The sequence below is a fragment of the Strix aluco genome, chromosome 1 (assembly GCF_031877795.1).
Source record: "Strix aluco isolate bStrAlu1 chromosome 1, bStrAlu1.hap1, whole genome shotgun sequence".
NCBI lineage: Eukaryota > Metazoa > Chordata > Aves > Strigiformes > Strigidae > Strix > Strix aluco.
In genome coordinates this window covers 46,179,362-46,203,039 of record NC_133931.1, presented here as the reverse complement: position 1 = coordinate 46,203,039, position 23,678 = coordinate 46,179,362, and the positions used below count along the sequence as shown (strand labels likewise).

At 40.0% G+C, this 23,678-nt stretch overlaps 2 protein-coding genes across 2 annotated transcripts in view; one reads left to right on the top strand and one right to left on the bottom strand.

Annotated features, from left to right (window-relative positions):
* The window catches only part of PRKDC (protein kinase, DNA-activated, catalytic subunit), an 87,768-nt gene extending 77,530 nt beyond the window's left edge, over positions 1–10,238 (bottom strand). Inside the window, exons 1-12 of the mRNA XM_074819664.1 lie at positions 10,074–10,238; positions 9,449–9,525; positions 9,248–9,340; positions 8,348–8,422; positions 7,278–7,386; positions 5,889–6,001; positions 5,097–5,196; positions 4,509–4,564; positions 4,393–4,423; positions 3,213–3,370; positions 2,843–2,989; positions 529–693 (exon numbers count right to left, since the gene is read on the bottom strand). Coding sequence (XP_074675765.1) covers positions 529–693; positions 2,843–2,989; positions 3,213–3,370; positions 4,393–4,423; positions 4,509–4,564; positions 5,097–5,196; positions 5,889–6,001; positions 7,278–7,386; positions 8,348–8,422; positions 9,248–9,340; positions 9,449–9,525; positions 10,074–10,215 — 1,266 coding nt within the window. The 5' untranslated portion in view covers positions 10,216–10,238. The remainder of the gene's footprint in view (positions 1–528; positions 694–2,842; positions 2,990–3,212; positions 3,371–4,392; positions 4,424–4,508; positions 4,565–5,096; positions 5,197–5,888; positions 6,002–7,277; positions 7,387–8,347; positions 8,423–9,247; positions 9,341–9,448; positions 9,526–10,073) is intronic.
* A 628-nt stretch (positions 10,239–10,866) lies between these two features.
* On the top strand, positions 10,867–23,163 carry MCM4 (minichromosome maintenance complex component 4). The gene is made up of 17 exons (XM_074819650.1): positions 10,867–10,926; positions 11,117–11,217; positions 11,464–11,625; positions 12,372–12,535; positions 12,623–12,718; positions 12,869–12,964; positions 13,045–13,140; positions 13,582–13,720; positions 14,145–14,365; positions 14,883–15,003; positions 16,792–17,051; positions 18,878–19,243; positions 19,588–19,715; positions 21,037–21,244; positions 21,733–21,961; positions 22,079–22,212; positions 22,588–23,163. The coding sequence occupies exons 2-17, from the start codon at positions 11,148–11,150 to the stop codon at positions 22,678–22,680; spliced, it is 2,583 nt and encodes an 860-aa protein (XP_074675751.1). The 5' UTR covers positions 10,867–10,926; positions 11,117–11,147; the 3' UTR covers positions 22,681–23,163.
* The last annotated feature ends 515 nt before the right edge of the window (positions 23,164–23,678 follow it).

Sequence of the window (23,678 nt, the reverse complement as noted above, 5' to 3'; positions counted from 1 at the left end):
GGAACATATTGTGGAAAGTAGCTGCTGAATAGATTAATGCTTCAGTGGAACCAGCCTTAAGCTTATTAGAAAAGTTTGATTAAACTACATTAAACAATTAGAAAAATTTAATTAAACGGTAATAACACAGTAGTATAATCTGTCCGTCCTTAACAATCTGAATAGAGAATGTAAGTTAAAGTCTATTCTCTGCCCCAACCTTGCTTCCCAGCTTCAGCCAGAGTCCGGAAAGCTCCAAATAAATAGCTTTGCCTAAAACAAATAAAAACCTATTCACGTTTGGCTACCACAGTTTCCATTACAATGCACTGTAGCATTCTATTTAGTATATTCTGTGCATTTTCTTTATTCAAATAAAATCCAAAAAAGTATTCTCCTGATATTCTTCCCATCCCCTAGGAGCTACATGCAATCATATTTTAGATAAACAAACACTTTCTATCATAGGTAAGATCACAGCTACTACCTCCTAACACATCTGTAGCTGCATTAAAAAAACCTGACTGGTACTTTAAATACTGCACTTACTGTATCTATATGGAATATCACACTTGCAATGGATTGGAGGAAACTTGGTAACTGAAACAGATGGTCCTCTATTGTTTCTGCTTCTGTGAGGTACATTTGCTTACAACGCTGAAGGAGCTCAACATACATGTCGTCAACATCCTTAGAATGTATAGCTTTACAGGGCTTACAGAAAGAAAATAAAATACTGATTTAGCAACTTCGTACAGCCAAGCAAACGTACACTGTAGCACTAAAACCCAGACAAGTCTTCAGTGAACCATAATAAGAATAATCTTTTATATTTTTCCAGGAACTCAACACATCTGAATAGACTAACTTTCAAGTTAGTTTAGTAAGTATTCTACTTGCTACATGTACGAGAAACATGGTACCCGCAATGAACTAAAGTAATAGTTCACTGATGTAGTGTAATTACTATAAGAGTACTTGAACTTTCAGTGACACAATTTCAAATTCAGCCTGAAAAGCATGGAGTTTGGCTTTAAATATCTTAAATAGGGCATTATGGATGCTAATATTCACCTATATTTTGACTTAGCTGCATTAAAGTAGAAAGTGGCTTATCTTAACGTGGTTTGGCCAATTATCATTCACAGGCTACTACTATTCAACCTTTAACCCAGCAGTCCAAATTCTGAACTTTTATTGTGCTGGGATCTGTACAAACAGAGGATAAAGACTACTCCTAAACTAATGAAAAAGCAGAAATCATCCCAAACAGTACTAGGTGGTACGTAGTAATGCTTACAGATTTCTACAGGATGATTTGTAAATCACAGTATTTAGCACAAGCTAGGTCAAAAAAGCAGTCTTTGTGGAAAAGGAACTAGGAACCAGGTCACAAGCAAGAACTACAGTAGGAAACTGAAAAAGATTGGACTGATTAATGACATTAATGACAGAATATGAGTTAGACTAAAGGTTGAATCTAGCCTGTCTAAAAGCATGCTGACAAAAGTAAGACTATCCATTTATCATTTGTAGAACTGCAGGCATTACTTTAAAATGATTTTAGTGATGAGACAGTAAAAGGAATATTCTGCCTTGAAACTGCGTCGATCATTGAACTTGTGTTCAGGCTAAGGCCACTAATTGCAGTAGCAGGAAGACTCTGCTTCCTCACAGCCTAGCATCTGATGCCTGGCCAAGATTTAGTCTAAACACATCAAGAACTATTAGTCTGTCTTAACATATTAAAGATTTATAGGTATTGGAGCATTAAAATCCATTTTTCCTGTTAAAATTTGCAGTATTATCTTATGTCTCTATTTACATTATGCAATTTTAATTAACGTCTTGTGTTTCATAACAGGTATTTTTAACAATGTTGTTTCAATTCAGTAATTTGAAATACGTCATTTTTTCTGGAAACAATACCTTTAACTCAATTGCTTTCTATCTTACATCACAGAAGAGGAAGACTAGGTTTCAACAAAGCACGCTGAAAATTCTACAAAACAAATGCACTCTGCTGAAAAAGCAGCAAAATGGAAAGGATTCAGCTAGTAACCAGCTATTCTATCACATTTCCTAACCTTCTCTAAATAATCTTTGAGATTATTTAACCTAACTTTTGCTTTGAGAGAGAAAAAAGCCCCAATGTCTAGAATTTTGTTATATAAAAGCTGGGGTACCACCATCAAGCACATAGGTTGCAGATACATAGACACCACCCTTTCTGTATAGAACCTTAACTTTATTGTTATATTCCCATTTTAATTGACTGCTGACAAAAATTGGAAGCTGGTTCTTAATGGTGTTTCCTGACAAACATACCTGCCTTCCACATACATATATAAGCATGGTTTCATTTTCTTTTAATTTGCAGTTGTTTAACCTCCTGGTGTCCTGCAGTCAGCAGTGCATTTCGGCTGTTCTGATTGAGATCCCTGCTCTGTAGGAAGTATATCTGAATTGTTTCCAGAGCAGAGCTAGTCTGGATTCTACCATCTAAATGCAGAGCTAACAAGATATTTATTGTCTGTACCTATTAAGCACATCTTGAGTTGTGTGACAGCTGTATATGAAGCCCCTGTGGGGGGCTTCATATGTGGCCCCAAAGCCACTTTGGAACTAGCAGAACTACAATCCTTAGTGATGCAAGTGCTCCCACTAAATTCAGTATGCACTTCAATAATTTTCAACCACAACATATTTTACAGTGCAGCTAATTAAGTTCAACACTTAATCCAGAAACAGGAGCATTCCCTATATAACAAGCTGCGTAAAATTGTAAAAATGAATGGTATATGAAACCTAGCTTTAAACCATTCAGTAAACTCCTTTATCAGAATAAGTTTCCTGCACATACTCCTGCAAAAAGCCCATATCCACGAATGGCAATGGACAACTCTTTGTTGCTTGAATCCATTCTTCTTATGATTCCATAGAACTGCTCCATGAAGAACCGCAACTTGCTCTTATGTAGCTCTGCATCCTTAGCTACCATTAAAGAAATCTGTAAAGCAGATACAAACATTTCAGCATTCCCAGCAATGCAAAAAAAGCCACAAAAAAATTACAGTAAGTCTTAAAAGATACCTAGTTTGGAATATGAAGCACTTCAAACAAAATAATAATTTATTAAACAGATTTACTGAACTTCAAGCACCAAATATTCCCACTATTTTAAGAAATCTGACTTTGCTTTAGTCTCAGAGATCCCAGTGAAGTTACAATACCTGCTTGAGGAATGACTCTAGTGCAGAATGACTGGCTTTCTTCAGCTCCTGATTTGTGTGGCCACACCATTTACAGATTGCTTCAAAGACTGAGACATAGTTGTCCAGGAGCAAGGTACCAAACTGAGCAGCATGCCAGCTGAACAACTGTAAACCAGCTGCCATTTAAAAACAGTTCTCATTAAAACCCACACTTATATTCCACTATCCAAAATCAGACCAGACTAGAAGTTCACATTAGGACTTTAGGTAGGTACAGCGACCATGACTGGAGAGTATAAGAAGTATTCTTCCAGCCATTACAGTATCAGTATCCAAGCACCAAGAACTTGAGCATAAAAACAACCCTCCAAAATCCTTTTTTTTAAATGTACACCATTATGGGAAGCACAGTGGTGTTCTGAAGTAATTTACATTAACGGTGAAAAAGAAAGGGACTCAACTGGCTACAAATAATAATACTCAATCGCACAATTCACAAGGATTTATTTTCTGTGGTCAGGACATATGCTCAAGTCCCCTTCTCCACTGAACTGTGATGCAGACAAATAAAGAATTCAGAATATAGGTAATTTCACAATCCCAAATATAAGCATAAACTAAATTTCAAGATCCTTAAATTATCATTTTTGGCAGACTATCTTTACAGAGGGTTTTACCCTTCACAGTTGCCATGGCCCTAGTACCCAATTCTTGCATTTTTGCAATTTCTGCATAAGATGCTCACATTTCACAGGCCAATTTCTCATTTTCTTCATGAACTTCATCTGTTCCCAACTTCCTCCTTCTTCCAGTGAAAATTCTCCTTCTCTTCCTACTTTTTCCTTTAACCCAATCTACCATACTCTGTTTTCTAAATTGCTACATTCCTCTTATTTCTACTCCTACCATGATTCCCTTCTCATACCAGGGCTTTGTACTACTCCAGAGGGACAAATGGCATCAAGTGTAATGCTGCTGTTCATAAAATGATTGGACCTTGTCTAGTTTAACCAAATACATGCTTAACTCTTTAGATTCCAATTTAAAGTACACCAGTTTTGCTCTCCAATCAGCTTAAAAGACTGAAGACTAGAGCCACCTGAAGACAGCCAGCAGAGAATAAACAACTCCAGACAGAAGACACCACTGTATGTATGGTATCTGCCTCAGCAGAAATTGAAATAATTTACATTCTTACCTAGTTGTACTGCGTATCGCTTCTGATCAACCTGTAATATCAGAAAAGGTTTGTTATACATGATTTGTTCTTCATCAGGGCTAATTCAATTAACAATTAACACATGGTAGATTTACCTGTGGGTTGATTGCCTTCATTGCAAAATCAAAAATCTCCCTTGCAGTCTGAGGATCTGTGAAACAATCCAATAACTACTATTTCACTATCGACACACAAGAGGTAGAGCAAAGACAGATATTTTTATCCAAAGCTTGGTATGAAGAAGCAATACTGGAAAGCCTTCTGTACCTCATTTTAAGAGGCAGAGACTCTTCTTCCTGAAATACTCTTAAATTTGAAACAAATGTACATCTATATCGATTTTTCTGAATACCCATGTTTTAACATACATGTCTCTTCTAAGGGAAACACATCTCTGTATAAAGTGCATTCCAGATTCAATGTGGCTCTCAGCTGCCCAACTTCTGGTTATAAAATAGCACTTCAAACATTTATGTACAGAAACACACTGCTGAAGCCACTCCACACAAAGACAGACTACAAGGACAACACAGCTGGCCAGGCCTTGTTTTTGCATAAACCATCTACTAGTGGGAAAATTTTCATTCTGGGTTCACAACAAGAAATGGTGCTGCTTGCTGTCTGTGTAATGATTAAAATATATCAAATTGTGTAACTGTCTTTTACATAGAAAAAGAACATACCTTCGTCCACAGATTTGGTAAAGTTGTACATGAGTGCGAACAGACCCCTCAGACATCCTGCTACAACAGGGAGCTTGGGTCGTCTTGTAGCTGATGTCATCTAAAACAAGTGGAATTGAAACAAATATTATCCTCAAGCTAAGGTAAATTTACACCAAGGCTTCCCAGTTCCTAGAAGTGTAGCTAAAATAACATATTCCAATTTAATACAGTTATGTGAGCACACACCTCTACAAACTCACGTCCACAGAAACATCTCCTACTCAGAAGTTTCATATCATTTGGGAAGGGGTTTAACTACAGAAGCATAAGAAATCCTTTGAAAAGCATGAAATATGTTCGACCAGGACCAACCACAGCAAAACTTAAATAGCATACACTAATGTCTTAAAAGTGCAGAATACAGGAAAGTAAAGTACAGTAGGAACTGTCATATCTACCTGAAGTGCAAGAATTTTGCAGCTAGTAGAGACCAAATCAGAAACTACCAGTGCATGGCAATATAATTTTTCTTGGGCACTACCACAACAATCATCACATGCCATCTTTTCTCACACTAAATTGGTTAATTCACTGTCACTGATGGCCTTGAATTTTTAGTCTGAAAGCTTCTCAGAAGCATAGAACACAAACTTTAACAGTCCTTAAAGAAGTATTTGTGATTGTCCAGTTAGATCCCTACAAGCTGTACTAGTTACAATAGTATTCCAACATACAGCGTTACACACATCAGAGGGAAAAAAAAAATAAATTAAAGCAATGCAAGAGTCTGAAAAGAAATTCCAATAATACCTGTGTTTTAAGCTCTCCCAAATAAGCTCGAAATAGTTTTTCAGAGTTGTTAATCATGTCACTAGGCTGGACCTCCCCCAGAACTCCCAAAAGCTCATAAATCTTCTCCAGTACTAGAAAGTAATTTAATATTATTAAATATTAATTACTGAAATCATTACTTTGACATTTCTGTTGCAATTCCTATGTAACTTGCAAACATGAGAAAACCATCGCTGATGGTTTACTTTTAATTGGTGATTAGCAAGTGGGAAAGACAGCTCTTTATGATGTACACACATACATATATATATATAGCTACATAATACCATGTGAGATACATCCTCTCCTCACGTTAATAAGTTAAACACATTTACTCTTTTTAAACGTGGCTTAGAAAACTGATTAATAAAGGCCATATCCACGGAGGAAGCATTTACCACTAATCCAAGTTTGCTGCTGGCCTCAAGGTTCTACTGGGTCTTTCAAGTACCATCAGGGTCAAAGCCAACAGCCAGCAGAAGTTTCTCGGCTTGAGTTCAGACTAAAGCGTTCTAAGCAGACACAACGATTTGTGAGGGCTAGACCTGTCAAGCCAAGATTTCAACTGTAACTAGCCAAGAGGATTAAAGTAGAGCTCATGTTAATATGCTTAACGTCATAAATAATATAATTAGGCAAGGCAGGAGCTGATGAGCTCACATTAGGGGCAACCAATGGAGGAACTATCATACTAAAACTGCAGCTCTGACGACAAAACTGGACAGGGTTGAAATAAGGTTACAAAGAGCTTTAGCAACTGAGCGGGGGTTTACATAAACTTTGACAGTGACAAGCAGCCTCTGCTTTTCATAAGGACACCCACTGGAGGGACCAGGACTACTCTTAAGGCTCAAAGTTATAGGGGTATGTGTGTGTATAGTTATAGAGCAGGTGTAAGAGTAACTTTAAAGGTTCAGCAACACCAGGTTAGCACCGAACCTGGAAAAAAAAATAATCTAAGACGTCAGCAAAGTTGGTTAATGACAAGAAAGCTGGAATTACTTTATTACTTTCAGGATTTAGGCATTCAGGGACTAACAATAACAGATTACACAAATACTCTTCTATGTCGGGAATCGTAAACTAGACCTATGGTTAAATTCAGTATGAAATGCCACCGCTAAAGGAATTAAATGATTTCTACCGCATGTTAGCTCACACATATATACAGGTCTCCTAAGAAGAGGCTAACTGCATGATCATGATCAGAAAACCTGAGCAAATATTACTAGCTCTAAAACATGACAGCTACCATTTTTAAACACACTTGCCATGGGAATAACAATTATACATTTCCATGTGGTATAATCCAACAAAAACTGAGTGTAAATAAAACAAACGACATTGACAGAAATACTAAAAGCTCACCTGTATCAGAAACTTTACTTCTTGTGGCAAGTTCCCCATAAAATTTATTAAATATCTCCCCAACTTTCATTTCTTCCATCAGACAGGAACGTCGTAAACTTTGGAGCAACTAAGACAGATTTAAAAAAAAAAAAAAAAAAAATTTTGGAAAATCATTAATATCACTGCCACAGTCCTACTCAGTCTAAATAAAAACACAGTTCATATGTGTAACTTCAGCTCAAGTATGCTATTCAGTGAAAGAGATTTAAGGTGACAGTCCACGAAATCTACTTTAACAACAAACTACCGTCTTATATATGTATGAATATAAAGTTTGTAAGTTTTAATTTATATTTACTTCTTGTATTTAATTTATATTATGCATATTATATATAGATCCTCATATACACAGTATAATTTTTTATATATATATATATATAAAAGCCCCACAAAAGCACAGCCTTAGCAAGTCTGCAGTAGCCTTTATCATACTGTATTCTCTCTCTGATGCTATAAAGCCAATCCAATTCACAGAACTGACTCAGATTAACTCAGAAGGGAGTTTTGTTTCTCGTGAACAAATTAAGTGGGTGCAAAAGCATTTGCAAAACAAGGGTCTAATGCATTATAAGGAAGCACATCATCAAATTACTGTCTCACACAGGAATAAAACTTCTGAAAAAAAGCTGTCCTCCTCTTCAACACCTTTCACATACTGGGTCTAATATATTATAATATTATATACTAATACATAATATTTTAAATTAAGAATACAATTGAACTGCAGAATTTCTCCTTAAAGAACCCTAATAAGCTAGAGGGAAGAAGAGCTGCAACTACCCCAAAACAATCGTGTCTTGCTCTAGCAGATGAAGGAATAAGATGCTCACAACTAAGCAATCTACTGGAGGACTATTGAAGACAATCTGTTGTTAAGACATATGTCTTACTAACATGCAAATATGACACTATTACTATTCTCTTGCTACTGCACACTACAGATTTTCTACATGATATGGCACAACTATAATAATACAACATATTTTCTACTTTTTCTAGAAACAAGAGATTTATAAAATGCATTTTACCTTAATCAGAAGTTCTAGAGCCGGGATTTTACATTTTGCTGCTCTGTCTTTTGTATAAACACTAATACAAGTTTGCTAGATAGGAAAGAAAATTGAGATTATAATACTCGTAAGTAGAGAAGGGAATTTAAAGATAACAGTGCATTCATCTACCTTTTTAAAGTATCTGTTCCTAAAAAGTTTAAGGTTTTTAAAAAAAGACTAAAACAATATTCAGTCTTGAAAGTGGCTTCACTGACAACACTGCAGCATTGTGACATAATTAGAAATCCCAGCCCAGTAGAGTTTCTAGAGTAAAAGGCACACACAGCTAATTTTTCTGCCTCTGTACTATCATTCCTTACAATATGTAGCTACTAATTTGAGATCACAAAGGACAGTGGTGCAGTCAAGCCATTCTCTGCAAAGCAGTATTATTCAGCAATCTAGACTCAAGGAACCTCATTTTTAGAGGTACTGCAGTTTCCACCAATTTCTGTATATACTACAAAAGTGACAACTCTGCAAAAGAAATTTTTAAAAATCAGTATTTAAAATAAACCATCACCTACAGAAACATTTAAAATATTAAACTATTAATTTATTCCATGCAGATTAAAAGTTATAACTATTATTTTCAATACCAGTAACTTATTTTCAAAATCAATGCCTATTATGCTTTTACAACGAGAAGTTAATAAAATTAAGTGTATAATTGAAGAAAGAATTCCACACTTCTCTGTTGTATGAATTACACTTTGTATCAATCAAGTTATTTCACCTCTAACAAGAACACTAGAAATGGATAAGGCAGACTGGGAAAGGTGAGGGATAGTTACCAATCTGTTACGGTATGAGACCCATGAGAATCGTTTCAACCATTCAGCAAAGACCTTCAGGAAATAATTTTCCTTTACTCACCTTAATATTACAGGCATAAGGATGAACTTTGTCACCAACTTTTTCCATAAAGACACAGAGAAACTTTAACGCTTCTTCCCTGCAATCTCGAAACTGAAAAGTTAAAAAAATGTAGTTTAGTTTTAACATGTATAATATAACATGCTGCCTATACAGCATTATCTCAACATTTCTTTAAAAATTAAAAGTTTACCAATTTACCTCCTCAATGCTGAGGGATCTGTGGATAAAGACGAGTAAGCCATGCTCTGGGGAAAACACCAGGGACAGGTGCAGCGCTGCAGGGAAGCAAACAAACCATCAGGCGGTTGGTTTCTTCTCTAGAGCAGGCAGGGCTGGACACTACTGAGCCCAGATGCCTTAACGCCTTAGACAGGGGCGATGCTTGTCACCAGAGAAGTCACGACTTAACATGGGTGCTTCTGACCTCCCCGCGGACTCGGGCCCAGGCGCTGCGCCTCGGAGCTCGCACCGGGGCCTGCCCCTGCCCAGGGCTGAGGGAAAGCCAGCCTGAGGGCAGGTCAGCAGAGAGGAGCAAGCACCAAAGCGTTTTTACCACGGCAAATAATCATCTGGGGCAAGAGACGGTCCCTCCCCCGAAATCAACCTTTTCTGTCATGCCAGCTGCCCTCAAGTACCGCGTTGAGTGGGAGAGGCAGGGAGGGCAGAGCCGCCCCTCGTGTGTGTCCCCCTATCATTAACGGGCCCTCCCCACGCCAAGCAGTTGCTGTTTTAAAGCCACCAGCGATATAACAGCCGCCTCTGAGCCCCTGGGCCCCCCCCAGCCGCCGCCACCGGCTCCCCGCAGCTGGGCCCAGGGCCGCACCCTGCACGCTGCCGGCCAGGCTGGTGAGGCAGGTCTCCCCCAGGCTGCGGAGCAGGCTGTAGCCACGCAGGGCGGCGCTGGCGGCATCGCCGGGCTGCAGGCAGCGGTGCAGCTGGTGCAGCGACTCCTGGACACCGGCCATGCTGCCCCGCGCCGGCAGCGGAACGGGACGAAGGGGCGGTGGGCGCGAAGGACCCGCCCCCGGCCGGATCCAACACAGCCAGCCGGCGGGGGGGTGGCGCTGTGGCATCACGACTGGTGAACTTGGAGGCAGGAGAAACGCCGGGAGACCTCGGCCAGACCATTCCAAGCAGAGGAAGGCGGCACGATCGCCTAGCGGGCAGTGGCAGGGAAGAGGGTTTGGGGGCATCTTTATGTCTGTCGCCACAGGATCGGTTCAGTACAAGCACATAGAGTAGTAGTTCCCTCCGCCCCCCCCCCCCCTGCGGAGAATGAGCTGCTCCGGCCTCCCCACGCCTCCCCGTCTGACCGCAGCTCTAGTTTTGCCGCGAAATTCGGTACGGTGCGGGTGGTTCTATTCTGGCCTAGGGGGGGGTGCGCTGTGCCGTTGTTGAGGACAGCCTCGCTCTCGTAGCAGAAGGAGTGCCCTGCGGTATATTCCTGTCCCTGCTGTAACAGATAGAGCAGGGCGCGACCCTCACCTTGGGGTGCCGGAGGGTTCACCCCCTTCCTGCTTTCCTTCTCCACCCCGCATCCCCCCTTGCTGCCTCCTCTGGGCGCTCCCGTTGCGATCGCGCCTACCCATTGGCCAGAAAGCCCGCGAGAGCGCGCGCACGCGACTCGCTGGGCGCGGAGTTTCCTGGAGTGGTTGTGGCTGCTTGGGGCCGCAGAGGTGGGTGGGGGCGCCGGCGCCGGGCGGGGGTCGCTGCGCCTCTGCCCCCGGCGGCTCCGCACTCGGCCTGCGTGAGGGGAGGGAGACACCGGGACAGGGACAGGGACCGGGACCCGCCCGTCTGGGCTCGGGGCTCGGCCGGTGGCGGAGCCCCCGCAGCCCGCGTTCCTCTCCTCGACCCCCCCCGCAGGTAGGACCGCCGCGGGAGCCGGAGCAGCGCCATGTCGTCCCCTGCCTCCACCCCCAGCCGCCGCCGCGGCAAGCGCGGCCGGGGCAGCAACCCCCCGACTCGTAAGTGCTTTTGTGGGAAGAGGCCGACCCGGGGGGGGGGGGTGGGGCGCGGCCGGGGCCGGGGGGAGCGGGCGGGTGCCGGCTGCTCGGTGGGCTCTAGCTCCGCCGTCCGCCCGCCGCCGGGGCAGCGGCGCCGCCTCCCTGCCGCGGTGGGGGTGGGGGCGGTGTGTTCTCCCGGCCGCCGTGCCCGTCCCTTGTCCCGCCTCGGACTTAAACGCCGTCTCCGGGTCTGGTTGTGTCTTGCAGCGCAAGATGCTCGCTCTCCTCCTTCGCAGAAGCGCCGGACGGACGACTCCACCTCCACCGGGGACCTGCAGCCCATGCCCACCTCCCCGCCCGCCGACGTGCAGAGCCCCCCCAGCGCCCCCGATGCTCTCTTCTCCAGCCCCCCGCAGTTCCGCCACTCCGGTACGCCGGGGCTCGGGCAGCAGCGCTGGGGCAGGGGCCGGCTGTGCCGCTTCGCTCGTGGCTGCGGGGGTGCCCTGGATACAGCCCGGCACGCTCGTGTGTGGCGAGACAGCGTGGAGGATGGATCCGGCTGGAAAATGCTCTAGGGGAAAAATAACTTTTGTCTTCAGTTTCTTACTTGAGTTTAGCACAGTGAGCAGGACAGCATAGTCAGGGTCAGGGGTGTGGATCTGCTGTTGTAGCTTAAATTATCATGGGAGTATGTGTCGGGGATTATACCGTATTCTTTTATGTATTTCTAGAAAGAATAAATCAATTGTTAGTGCAGAAAGAATTAGCTTGATTGCCATAAAATGCCTTTCTTGCTTTATAAACAGGATTGGTTTTAGTTGCAGTACAGGTGGTAATTGTCGTGTCGCTTGTTTTATGGGCCCAAAAATAACTGAGAAATGAGTTTCATCTAAAATGCTACATTTTGACTTTATGCTTGAACACCAGTGTAGAAAGTTTTCTAGCAAAGCTTTACTAGAACTTGGGATCTCTCAGAAGAGATGTTAATATAAAGAAAAGTTCTAGGTAGACTTGCAACATCTTTATTGTTTCTGTTTTAACAAAACGCTGAAATTGATTGATGCTATTCATGGCAGTAGAGTTAAAAGAATGAGACAAATGCAGAGGCTGAATTTTAGTCTGGTCTAAATGTAAAATGTCTTGATCAGTCACAGTAAAACTTTTTTTTTTTTTAGCTATTCCTCTTGACTTCGATATCAGTTCACCTCTGACTTACGGCACACCCAGCTCCAGGGTAGAGGGTACTCCACGAAGTGGTGTACGAGGAACTCCGGTTAGGCAGAGGCCGGATCTTGGGTCTGTCCGTAAAGCCAGACAAGTCGATTTACACTCAGATGGGGTAGGTAGATGTCTCAGATATCACATCTGACAACTTCTTTTTAAACAGCTATGCATATCTGCATATGCTTAATTTGTTTCCGTGCAGCCAGCTGAGGATGTAGCAACCGAGCAATCTCTTGGACAAAAGCTTGTTATTTGGGGAACAGATGTTAATGTAGCCTCATGCAAAGAAAAATTCCAGGTAGGTTAACAACTTGTTTTCTCCTTTTTTGAATGAAAGGCTAGTTTGATTTAAACAAATATTAGTTGAATCTGATACAGAGTAGCTGTTTGTACTACTAAATTCTGCTCATCTTTCCCTTCTGTCTCCCTGTTACCTCTTAACATTCAGAGATTTCTTCAGCGCTTCATTGATCCACTAGCTAAGGAGGATGAAGATATTGGCTTGGATCTTAACGAGCCACGCTATATGCAACGACTTGAAGAGGTACTTGTAACACAGCGAAATCTCTCTTTTTTAGTGTTGTGTGTCATTGAGCTAAAGTTTTCCTTTCCAATACCTTGCAGATTAATATGGTTGGGGAACCATTCCTGAATGTAAATTGCGACCATCTAAGATCATTTGATGAAAATCTTTACAGGCAACTGATCTGCTATCCTCAGGTGAAGTAGTGCACTTGTTTTCTGGTTTTCAAGTGGCCCTTTCATATTTCTGACTTTTAATATGTTTGTTGAAATGCAATGCATGCTTTGTATGTTCAGTGTAATCTCTGTGGCTTCTTTGTTTTACTTAATTTAAAATGTCTTGTTGCATAGTAGTTGATTGCAGTTTACCAGCTAATTTTGCATGCATGAGGTACCCACTGTAGTAGCTACAATGTCTGGAGTCTTGCACTTTTTTTTTCCCCCCTTTGCAATACTCAAATGAATAAATCTGATCTAAACAGCAAGTTTTCTGTTATGTAGGAAAATGATCAGCTGGCATAATTTTTACTCATTCCTGGTTGATAAGCAGCACGTAAAATGCTTCATACAAAAATATTTCATTATATGATTATTTTTTTTTAACGTGTAAGCTTACCTGTTTATAACAATTTTGTACAGGAAGTTATCCCAACATTTGACATGGCTGCCAATGAAATCTTTTTTGATCGTTACCCCGATTCAATATTAGAACATCAAATTCAAGTAAGGCCATATAATGCACTGAAGACTAGGAATATGAGAAGTCTAAACCCTGAAGGTAAACTTTTGATTACCATGTTAGAAAGGAATCTTAAGGATTTATATAAACTTATTGAATGTTAATATAGAATTACATGGAAGACTGTATAAAACTGTACTTGGGGTCCATCCAGACCAATGTCTTTTGTTTATATAAAATTTCAGAAGCAATTGCAGAATGATCTATCCATAAAGGAAATCTTTCCAGGCATCAGCTACTTGTGTTCTTAGTTATGCAAGTGTGAAGGATTCTTCTGTTCTATAAATACTCCTGTAAATGAGAATAATTGTACCACACATTTATGATTCTTTTTGCTTTGTTTTAGACAAAATACTAGTACCTAACCGAGTGTTTACCTAAAAACGAATGTAACATGAAATTTTGAAGGTTATCTTAAATTTTAAGATGATGACATCATGACATTAGTCTCTATATTTCGTAGATATTGATCAACTTATCACCATCAGTGGCATGGTCATCAGAAGCTCCCAGTTAATTCCCGAGATGCAGGAAGCATTCTTTAAATGCCAGGTTTGCGCTTTCACCACCAGAGTGGAAATCGATCGTGGCAGGATTGCTGAGCCATCAGTATGCAAGAACTGTAACACAACACACAGTATGGCACTAATTCACAACCGATCCATGTTCTCTGACAAACAGATGGTATGTTGCATTTAGGTAGTGGCTAAAATGAAACAGTTTCTAGTTATTGCTCCTCCACCCCCCTAATATGATCCATATCATTAATGTATGTATCTTGAGACTGAATGTTTTGAAAACCAAAAAGTGTTGGAATGTGAAAATGGGTGAAATAACTTAGCAAAAAGGTAAGTCTACTCTGGAGAAGAAATGCATCAAAAGGATGAAATTAAGTATGTACACATCTTAATGTTTCCATATAGAAGCCCCTTTATATGTAGTATGTCCACTTCTATCTAGACTAGATGAGCCTTGTCTGTGACAGCATTTTATCCATACCAGTACAAACCAGCAGAATTCTCATTTTCATCATATCTTTTTATTAGTAATCGGCTTCGCTGTTTGGGTGGGGGTGTTTTGTTCTTGAGCAATGTTCCTGATTCAAAATGATGCTGAAGACCATACTAATACAAGATTCTGTTGTATGCTCTATGGAAAAGCTTTGCTTTTTTGAAACTAAAACTTAAGGTTTTTTTGCTAGATCAAACTGCAGGAGTCACCTGAAGATATGCCGGCTGGACAGACCCCGCATACGGTTGTGCTGTTTGCTCATAATGACCTTGTTGATAAGGTTCAGCCAGGTGATAGAATTAATGTCACAGGTAAAATTTGGTTTGAATATTTGTGTCTTCGTTTTTCACTGATCTGAACTGTCTATAAAGGGACCTGATGGGATGCTGAGGGAGCTGGTCCACTGTCTCTGGCCACTGTCTTTCCAAGGCCACTCTTTGAAAAGTCATGGTGACTGGCTAAGATACTGGAAGAAAGCCAGTGTCTCTCCTAGGGCAAGGAGGAGACTTGGGGAACTACAGGCCAGTCAACCTCGTCTTGACCCCTGAGAAGGTGATAGAGCCAATAATCCTGGACACCATTTCTAATCATATGAAGGACAAGAAGGTAGTTGGGGGTAGCCAGCATGGATTTACAGTGGGTAACAGCTTTCTACAATGAGATGACTGGAGCAGTGGATGTTCTTTATTTTGACTTCAGCAAAGCTTTCATCAGTGTCTCCCATAATATACTCACAGATGAACTGATGGTCTATGCGTTAGATATGTGGACAGTGAGATGCATTTAAAACTGGCAGAACTGCTGGGCTCAAAGCATTATGATAAGTAGCACAAAGTCGAGCTGGAGGCCGGTCACCACGGGTGTACCCTAGGGGTCAATATTGGGGCCAAACACTGATGTATTTACTGATGATCTGCATGATGTGACACAGCAAAGTTGCAGACAAAAGCAAAACTGGAAGGAAGCAGTGCTTGATAGACCACATGACTGTGGTGCCAACAGCTTCCGGGGCTGCTGCACTAGGAGGAGTGTTGCCAGCAGGTCAAGAGAGGTGATCCTTCCCCTCTATTTAGCACCGGTGAGGCCACATCTGGAGTACTGCATCCACTTCTGGGCTCTCCTCGTACAAGGGAGACATGAACATAGTGGAGTGAATTCAGCAAAGGGCCATGATGATAACTGGAGCCTCTGTCCTATACGGAAGGGCTGAGAAAGCTGGGACTGCTCTGCCTGGAGAAGAGAAGGCTCAGGGGGATCTTAGCAGTGTATTTATAAATACCTGATTCGGTGCAGGGGGGTGCTGGTGTCAAGAAGACAGAGCCAGACTCTTCTCAGTAGTGCCCAGTGGCAGGCAGTGGACACAAGTTGAAGTACAGGAAGTTTCCGTTAAACAATAAGAACTTTTTTACTCTTTGGGTGGTCAAGCTCCAGCACAGGTTGCCCAGAAAGGCTGTGTAGAGTCTCCATCCTTAGGGATACTCAGAACCTGACTGGACAAGGCCTTTAGCAACTTGTTCTAGTTGACTCCAGTTTAAGCCCGTGGTTGGACTAGACAATCTCCATATTGTCTGACATGGACGATTTGGTCATTCCGAGAATGTAGGTGAGGAAGAGGCAATATCTTAAATAGTGTCTACTGTCAGGAGAGTGGCAACATAGAGTAACTCTTGTTAGATACTGCAACCACATTTTATAAACCACTTTGCTTTAAAACAGCTGCTGTACTGCTGGCTGTTAGAGATACAGTAGAAATCCATTATTAAACTTGGCACTTATAAAAGAAAGTGCTGACTTCAGACATCAGCGCAGGACTTTCAAAAGCATCAAGCCTTAATTTTTTTCAAAAATGCTTAGGCATTTACCTTGTTGAGAACACTTGTGATAGGAACATTAAACATGGATGTAACTGCAAAAATAGGGTCTAGATGACTTAAATGTGTTCCGTTGACTTCTGCATGACTTACTGGTACTGGGAAACAAACTGACCAAAGTATTTAGGCTGTTTTGAAGAGCTTTTCAAGGGAAAAATGTAAATTTTTCAGGTTTTGGAATTACCATGTTTTTTTATATCTAATACTGTGATTAAAAATTGTATTTAGGTATCTACAGGGCAGTCCCAATTAGAGTTAATCCAAGGGTCAGCAACGTAAAATCCGTATATAAGACCCACATTGATGTCATACACTATCGCAAGACAGATGCAAAACGCCTGCATGGTGTTGATGAGGAAACGGAGCAAAAAATGTTTACAGAGGAACGTGTGGAAATTCTAAAAGAGCTTTCTAAAAAACCAGACATATATGAGAGACTTTCTTCTGCATTGGCCCCAAGTATCTATGAGCATGAAGATATCAAAAAGGTGAATCAAATTCTGTATTTCTCTTCTAAGAAATGTGTTTTTATTCAAGTAAATTTGTAATTATTGTTTGTTATAAAAATGACTTGAGGCTTCAAAATTGAAAAAAATTATCTTGAGCAGTCTTAAAAGTTCGTGGTCTTGTCAGGATGGAGTTGGTTATAAGCATGTCATAATTGTTTTCATGGTATTAAGGAGTGTTAATTAGAGGGAAGATACTGAAAAGGTAAGAAAGCAGCAGAACTGAGAAGACTTAATTGCAGTATGTATCTTGGACATTCCTTGAATGTTCAGGTTACTAGTGATCAAAGAAAAATAAGTAGCTGTAACTTAGTAAGTGATTGCTTGAAGAGAGGCATTCACAAGAGAACAGCAGCTTTAAAATGACATGTGGTTGACCCTGACATGTTGGAACGATTACTTAGGTGTAATCCAAGAACGGACTATTCCAATAAAATGTTCAACTGAGGTACTACAACTTTATCATGCAAAAACTACAGTCAGTAGTGGGTCTCAAGGTAATATCAGATGCCAAACAGTCCTCTTCAAGTATATTCCTTTGTTTTTTCTTTATGGATTTATACATTATCATAGTTCACAAGTTTCTGGAATGGCTGGAAGTTGAATTCAAAACCATACGATTTCCTGCTGAAAAGAAAATACAGTAATGACAATTCCATTTGTTATACCTCTTCACCATGCTAATAAGGCACATCAGGTGTAGTGGGTGGAGTTGAGGAAAGTTAGGGACCCTTCATCAAGGGAGATCTTCGGGTTCTGATCAAAATGTGTTCACAACAATGTACAAAATTGAAACCCACATGCATTGGAGCACCAATACTCTATATTGGGGACCTTGAAGAAGATAAAAATGGGACAGGTCGTACTTTTGTAACTACTGAACAGGTTTTTGACTGATATCTGCAAGTTGTTCGCAGTGAGTGAAAACAGAACAAATACAAATAGGTCACTCTGTGCCTCTGTAAGGTTTCTGTGCTGTAAGAAATTGTGCAGAGGCTTTACATAAAGTAGTGTACAGTTTTCCTTGCTGTTTCCAGCTGTCGTTGTCACTGACTATCCCTTCATTTCGTTGACTTTCTAGCATACCTATGCTGCTAGAGGAAAAAAAAAATGCAAAAAGAATACTGGGAAATGGTGAATTTTTAATCTAGTAAATTTGAAAAGGGAAAAAAAAATTCTCCCCGATAATGCTAGCTAACAGATAAAATTACAGGTATATGTTTATAGTAATAATTCCAGTACTGTCAAAATACTGGAAGTTAGTTTTATTTCTTTCCTAACACAGCAAGCATATGCTTTCTTTAGGAAATATAAAGGAGGAAGTGTTAGTAAATTCTGATGAAATAAAAGACCTTAAACTTGATCTTTATGGGCAAGTAAAGAACTTTTATTTAAATACTGTTGTGAATGCAGTAAAGCAGTTTTCCTGAAAAGAAAATACTTGATTAGTCTTGACTGAAAAGCTGATAAAAGTGGCACTTTTCTAATGATACGAAAGAGGTAATAGTACTTTGGTCCTAGATTAAACATGGCCTTAGGGAAAACAATAGATTTGGAACGAATCTAATTTCATACTTTAATTAGAAGCTGAGTTTGTAGGACCTAGCAGTTTAACTATAAGTATGTAATTAACTGGAATTGAAGATCTCTATAAAGAATGAACCCTTTTAAAGACTTCTAAAAGTTTCAAGTGTTTTCTTTCATGTCGGAGTTGTGTTAATTTTAACAGTGTTTCAGTTCAGCAGTTGGATTTGCTGTTAGCTATGCAAGAGGTGATGTTTTGATTTTTAAAGAGAATATTTTTATAGGGTATTCTGCTTCAGCTTTTTGGGGGATCCAGAAAGGATTTTACTCACACAGGAAGAGGCAATTTTCGCGCTGAGATCAACATTCTTCTCTGTGGTGATCCTGGTACTAGTAAATCACAGCTGCTCCAGTACGTGTATAACCTGGTTCCTCGAGGCCAGTATACATCTGGCAAAGGCTCAAGTGCAGTTGGTCTTACTGCATATGTGATGAAGGATCCAGAAACACGGCAACTGGTTCTTCAGACAGGTGCTCTAGTACTTAGTGACAATGGCATTTGCTGCATTGACGAGTTTGATAAAATGAATGAAAGCACAAGATCAGTCCTGCATGAAGTAATGGAACAACAGACTCTCTCCATCGCAAAGGTAAGCATCTGTTTAATTGCAGCTTCTTTCCATTAAGTATGGTATATGTTAAGCAGCTGAAACCAAAAAGTTACCAGAAGAACCAAGGATTACACTTTTCTGTTGTTGTCAGAGGATCAATCCTAGATTATGTAACAGTTTACTTACAAAGAATACAGTTTTTGTGGCAGACTGTAGTATTTCCGGATGCTTTTGTTCTTGCTTTACTCTAAAAGGCTCTTGCAATGTAGTTTTTTACTACAGAACCCATTTAGTAACATTGGTGATCTCATGAAGCTGAGGGGAAAAACGTTTTGGTGACACATAGTTGCAGCTGGTTTCAGAAGTGGTTTTTATTTTGACAGGCTGGAATTATTTGCCAACTGAATGCTCGTACATCTATCCTAGCAGCAGCTAACCCTATAGAATCGCAGTGGAATCCAAAAAAGACTACTATTGAAAACATTCAGCTTCCTCATACACTGTTGTCGAGGTACTGAACTGCTTACATGTCTCATTTTTATGAGATGTTATTCTTCCTCTTGTGAAAATTACTAAATACAGTAGAACAGAACAACTGTGTGTTTTGTAGCATAGTGGAAAATTTTTGTAGCATTTACTTTAAATGCTGTTCTTACAGCTTCTATATGAGCAGAGAACTGCCTTTTAGTATTTACACATTGACCTTGTACAGAAGACGTGATGAAATCTGGAGGATCTCTATTTACCTCTATGTTGTTGTTTCATAGTCATCTCCTAGAAAATATTTGTTCTGAAATTTACAGTATTGATAACTTCAACAAAAACTCAGGATGTTTTATTTTGCTCCATAAAACTTCTAAAGTGAAATACTGATGATCAGGGAACTGGCAGTGGAGGTGGTACAATGTGAAGAACTGTGCCTGCTTTGTGTTTTTCTGTAAAATTCAGTCGGGGAGGTGGCAGTGCTAGCCCTTTGGGCAATACCTGTTACCAACATTTAGTGTCTGCTGATTAGAAAATTAAACTATGTGCTGTAGTTGCATGTTGTGAGGAATTCCCACACTAACTGTGAATTTGAAGTACACCGATGTTTTACTGGATATTCTGAGAACACATGGTTTACATTTCATTTAAGAGCTGCTTAATTAGCCACTTAGTGACAAATGGTACCTCAGTACAGGTGTACTGAATGAAACTAGGCTTGAGCAGCATCTCAGTTCCACTGTTTATTGGATTTAAGCTTATGAAAATACATGATTGGCTGGCTAAAAATATATTATTCATGTCTGCCTATAGTTGAGCATAGTTGAATATATAGTTTGTAAAATTATAAACCATTTTCCTCGGGATTAAACTGCAAGTGCTTTGTTATTTATACATATATTTATTTACTTATGGGGTTTATATGCATAAAAGAACTGTAGGATGTGCCCTGTTTGCTGTTGCCTTTCAAGGCAGTTTCTTTAGCAGCAAGTTTGTTCTTCGTATTTGGTATATGTGTGTGGTTTTTTTGTGTGTGGGTTTTTTGTTGTTTTTTTTTTTTTTTTAAGAAAACAAAAACTGTCAGCCTTGAACATGGGATCTGAATTTTTCAGAATGTATCTCACTTTCAAAGTTTCAAGTCCATAGGATGAAAGTAAATCCACCATGCTGTTCTGTACTTTCATAATTCTAGAAAAAATACCTTTTCCATTTAATAGAGCAACTCTTCCTCAGAGTAGGAATTAATAATCAAATAACTCCTACTTGTATTTAAGTCAAAACCCCTAAAACAAACTACTTTAAATGACAAGAAAGCATACACACTAATCCTGGATTCTTATCCCATTCAGATTTGACTTGATCTTTTTAATGTTGGATCCACGTGATGAAGCTTATGACAGACGTCTTGCTCGCCATTTGGTTTCACTGTACTACCGAAGTGAAAAAAAGATGGAGGAGGAATATATGGATATGGCAGTACTGAGGGATTACATTGCATATGCTCGTAGTTATGTAAATCCCAGGTTAAGTGAAGAAGCAAGCCAAGCCCTTATTGAGGTAAAGGAATTGCTGTTAAGAATGTTCAGAGTCTTTTCTGACTTGTGAAAAATGGCAAAATCCCCTAGTATGTACGTTAGCTATCTACATATAACTTTTCTATAACATCCTTCAAAAAAATCTCTAAAAATCACCAGCATTTAAAAGGAAAAAGGGATCAGTATAGAAGTTATTCTGCATTCTATAGCTTTCAGATCAGTTGGTTTGGTTCTATCACATAAAGAGCATAAAATTCTACAGAAACAAAATAAATGTGTCATCACAGACACAAGTACTATTACATAAGACTAGTCCTACAAGGAAATAAATGTGATGTGGTTATCCTTCACTGCAGAAGAATTGTGAAGGTATATGAGCAGAAATACAGTATTTGGGTTGGCTTGCCAGAATTGCTCATATTCTGAAATAAGAGGTGGAGGATGAAGGGGACTCAGAAAATAATGAATATAACAGGATTTACTGAAATACTTCATGACACTCCTTTTCAGGCATACGTGGACATGAGGAAGATTGGTAGTGGCAGGGGAATGGTTTCTGCGTATCCTCGACAACTTGAGTCTCTGATCCGACTGGCAGAAGCGCATGCTAAAGTACGCTTTTCTGAGAAAGTTGAAACAGTTGATGTAGAAGAAGCAAAACACCTCCATCGGGAAGCACTGAAACAATCTGCTACTGATCCAAGGACTGGAATTGTGGACATATCCATTCTCACTACCGGTTTGTGTTTTTATAGTGTTAAAGCTGCGATGCTATTGGGCTTTTGTACTTTTTAAAGGTAACTTTACCTGTCTTCCTTAGCTGATTTCTAAAAGGTATTTTCTTTCCTTTTATAAGGAATGAGCACAACAGCTCGTAAGCGTAAAGAGGAGTTGGCTCAAGCCTTACGGAAGCTTATCCAGTCAAAGGGTAAAACACCAGCTTTGAAGTACCAACAGCTTTTCGATGATCTCAGAGCACAGTCTGATACAGTAAGTTTCCTGCTTTTTTTTTTTTTTACATTTGCATTGATTTTTAAAAGCATGGTGTTCTTCCAAATCAATATTCTTGTCCTCAAATCACACTGTGGAGGGAAAGGGAGACATTAACTTTGTCAGCTGACGTGACCAGAAAGCCAATTCTACTACAGATAATTGAGCTGAATCTTTGCTGTATCTTAGTTTATTCTGGCTTCCAAAATAGCTAACTCGGCTTCAGGGTTCCAGGCCAGATTTCAAATTGCAAAAAGAACAAACTAAAACTTAAAAAACCTGGTAAGAAAATTGGTAGGAAGTAAGGCATTTTTACTGTCTTTAAAGTATTCCCCACCCTGCCCATCTTTACTTGATTCATTTCTCTTCTTTAAGGCTGTCACAAAGGAAATGTTTGAAGAAGCGCTTCGTGCCCTGGCTGATGATGACTTCTTGACTGTAACTGGAAAGACTGTTAGACTGCTGTAAGCTAGCCCTTCTTCGTGAGCTGACTGTCGCAGCTTTTACTTCACCTTACTTAAGATAGTTTCAGTCTGCAAGATCTCTGAGATTTGGGAATATCATTTGCTATGACAGGCATAGTCTTTCCTTGCAAGCCAACTGTCATGGCTTTAATTTGCCTTACAATATTGTCAGTCTGCAAGATTTTCAAGATTTGGGGCTATCTTTGCTATGACAAGAGTAGTGATGATTAAGTGGCACTTCTGTCAGCACAAGATATTACAGAGGACTTAAAAAATCCTCAGCTAAATGATGCTTTTTACATTTTAGCTAAATGTAATTATTAGTATGTCAAGTGCTATGTATTTTATGAGGTTTTGTAGAACATGCTAACAATGTTGTATCTATTTCAAATTGAATTGTAAAAATTCATCTTGAATGACTTTTTAGTAAATGCAATTTGACTGTTAGTATTGCTGTAATCTGAAATAAAGTTTTTGGGCTTAAAAAGGCTCTTTAGCAGTCATTTGAAGTGAAAATGAGCATATCTTGTGCTGCGCACTTGTCAGTCTAGAATTCTGTGATATTTAGGAAGTTCTTTGTGAGAGCATGAAAACAGCTTTGTTCTTTTTTGTTTGACCTGAGTGTACTTTGTTAGTATCCTCAATGTAAAAAAGGCAGATAGATTCTACGTGAAACCAAATTTTCTTACTGCAGTTTTAAGCATGACTGGATAAATTAAGATACCCACGTTCGGTGTAATGTCATATAATCTGTCCTGAAAGAACAAGGTCTAGTAGCACATCACTGGAGAATCTTCCCAAGTTCTAGCCAGGATAGGTGCTCTCAGCCATTGCATGTCAATAGCTGCTATTGTTTTCACAACTGAGCTAGCAGAACAGTTCCCTAATTCACTTTGGTACAGACAGCACCAGGCTGATCTCAACGGCTCACTTAGGCCTTTTAAAGCTGAAGTAAGTACTCCTGGGTTCTGCGCCACTGCTTCCAACAAAAGGGAAGCAAAT

Coding starts and splice junctions, on each gene's coding strand:
- MCM4 (XM_074819650.1), top strand. CDS start 11,148: ATGTCGTCCCCTGCCTCCACCCCCAGCCGCCGCCGCGGCAAGCGCGGC. Junction 17,052..18,877: donor AGCATGAAGATATCAAAAAG/GTGAATCAAATT, acceptor ATATTTTTATAG/GGTATTCTGCTTCAGCTTTT. Junction 19,716..21,036: donor CCTCATACACTGTTGTCGAG/GTACTGAACTGC, acceptor TATCCCATTCAG/ATTTGACTTGATCTTTTTAA.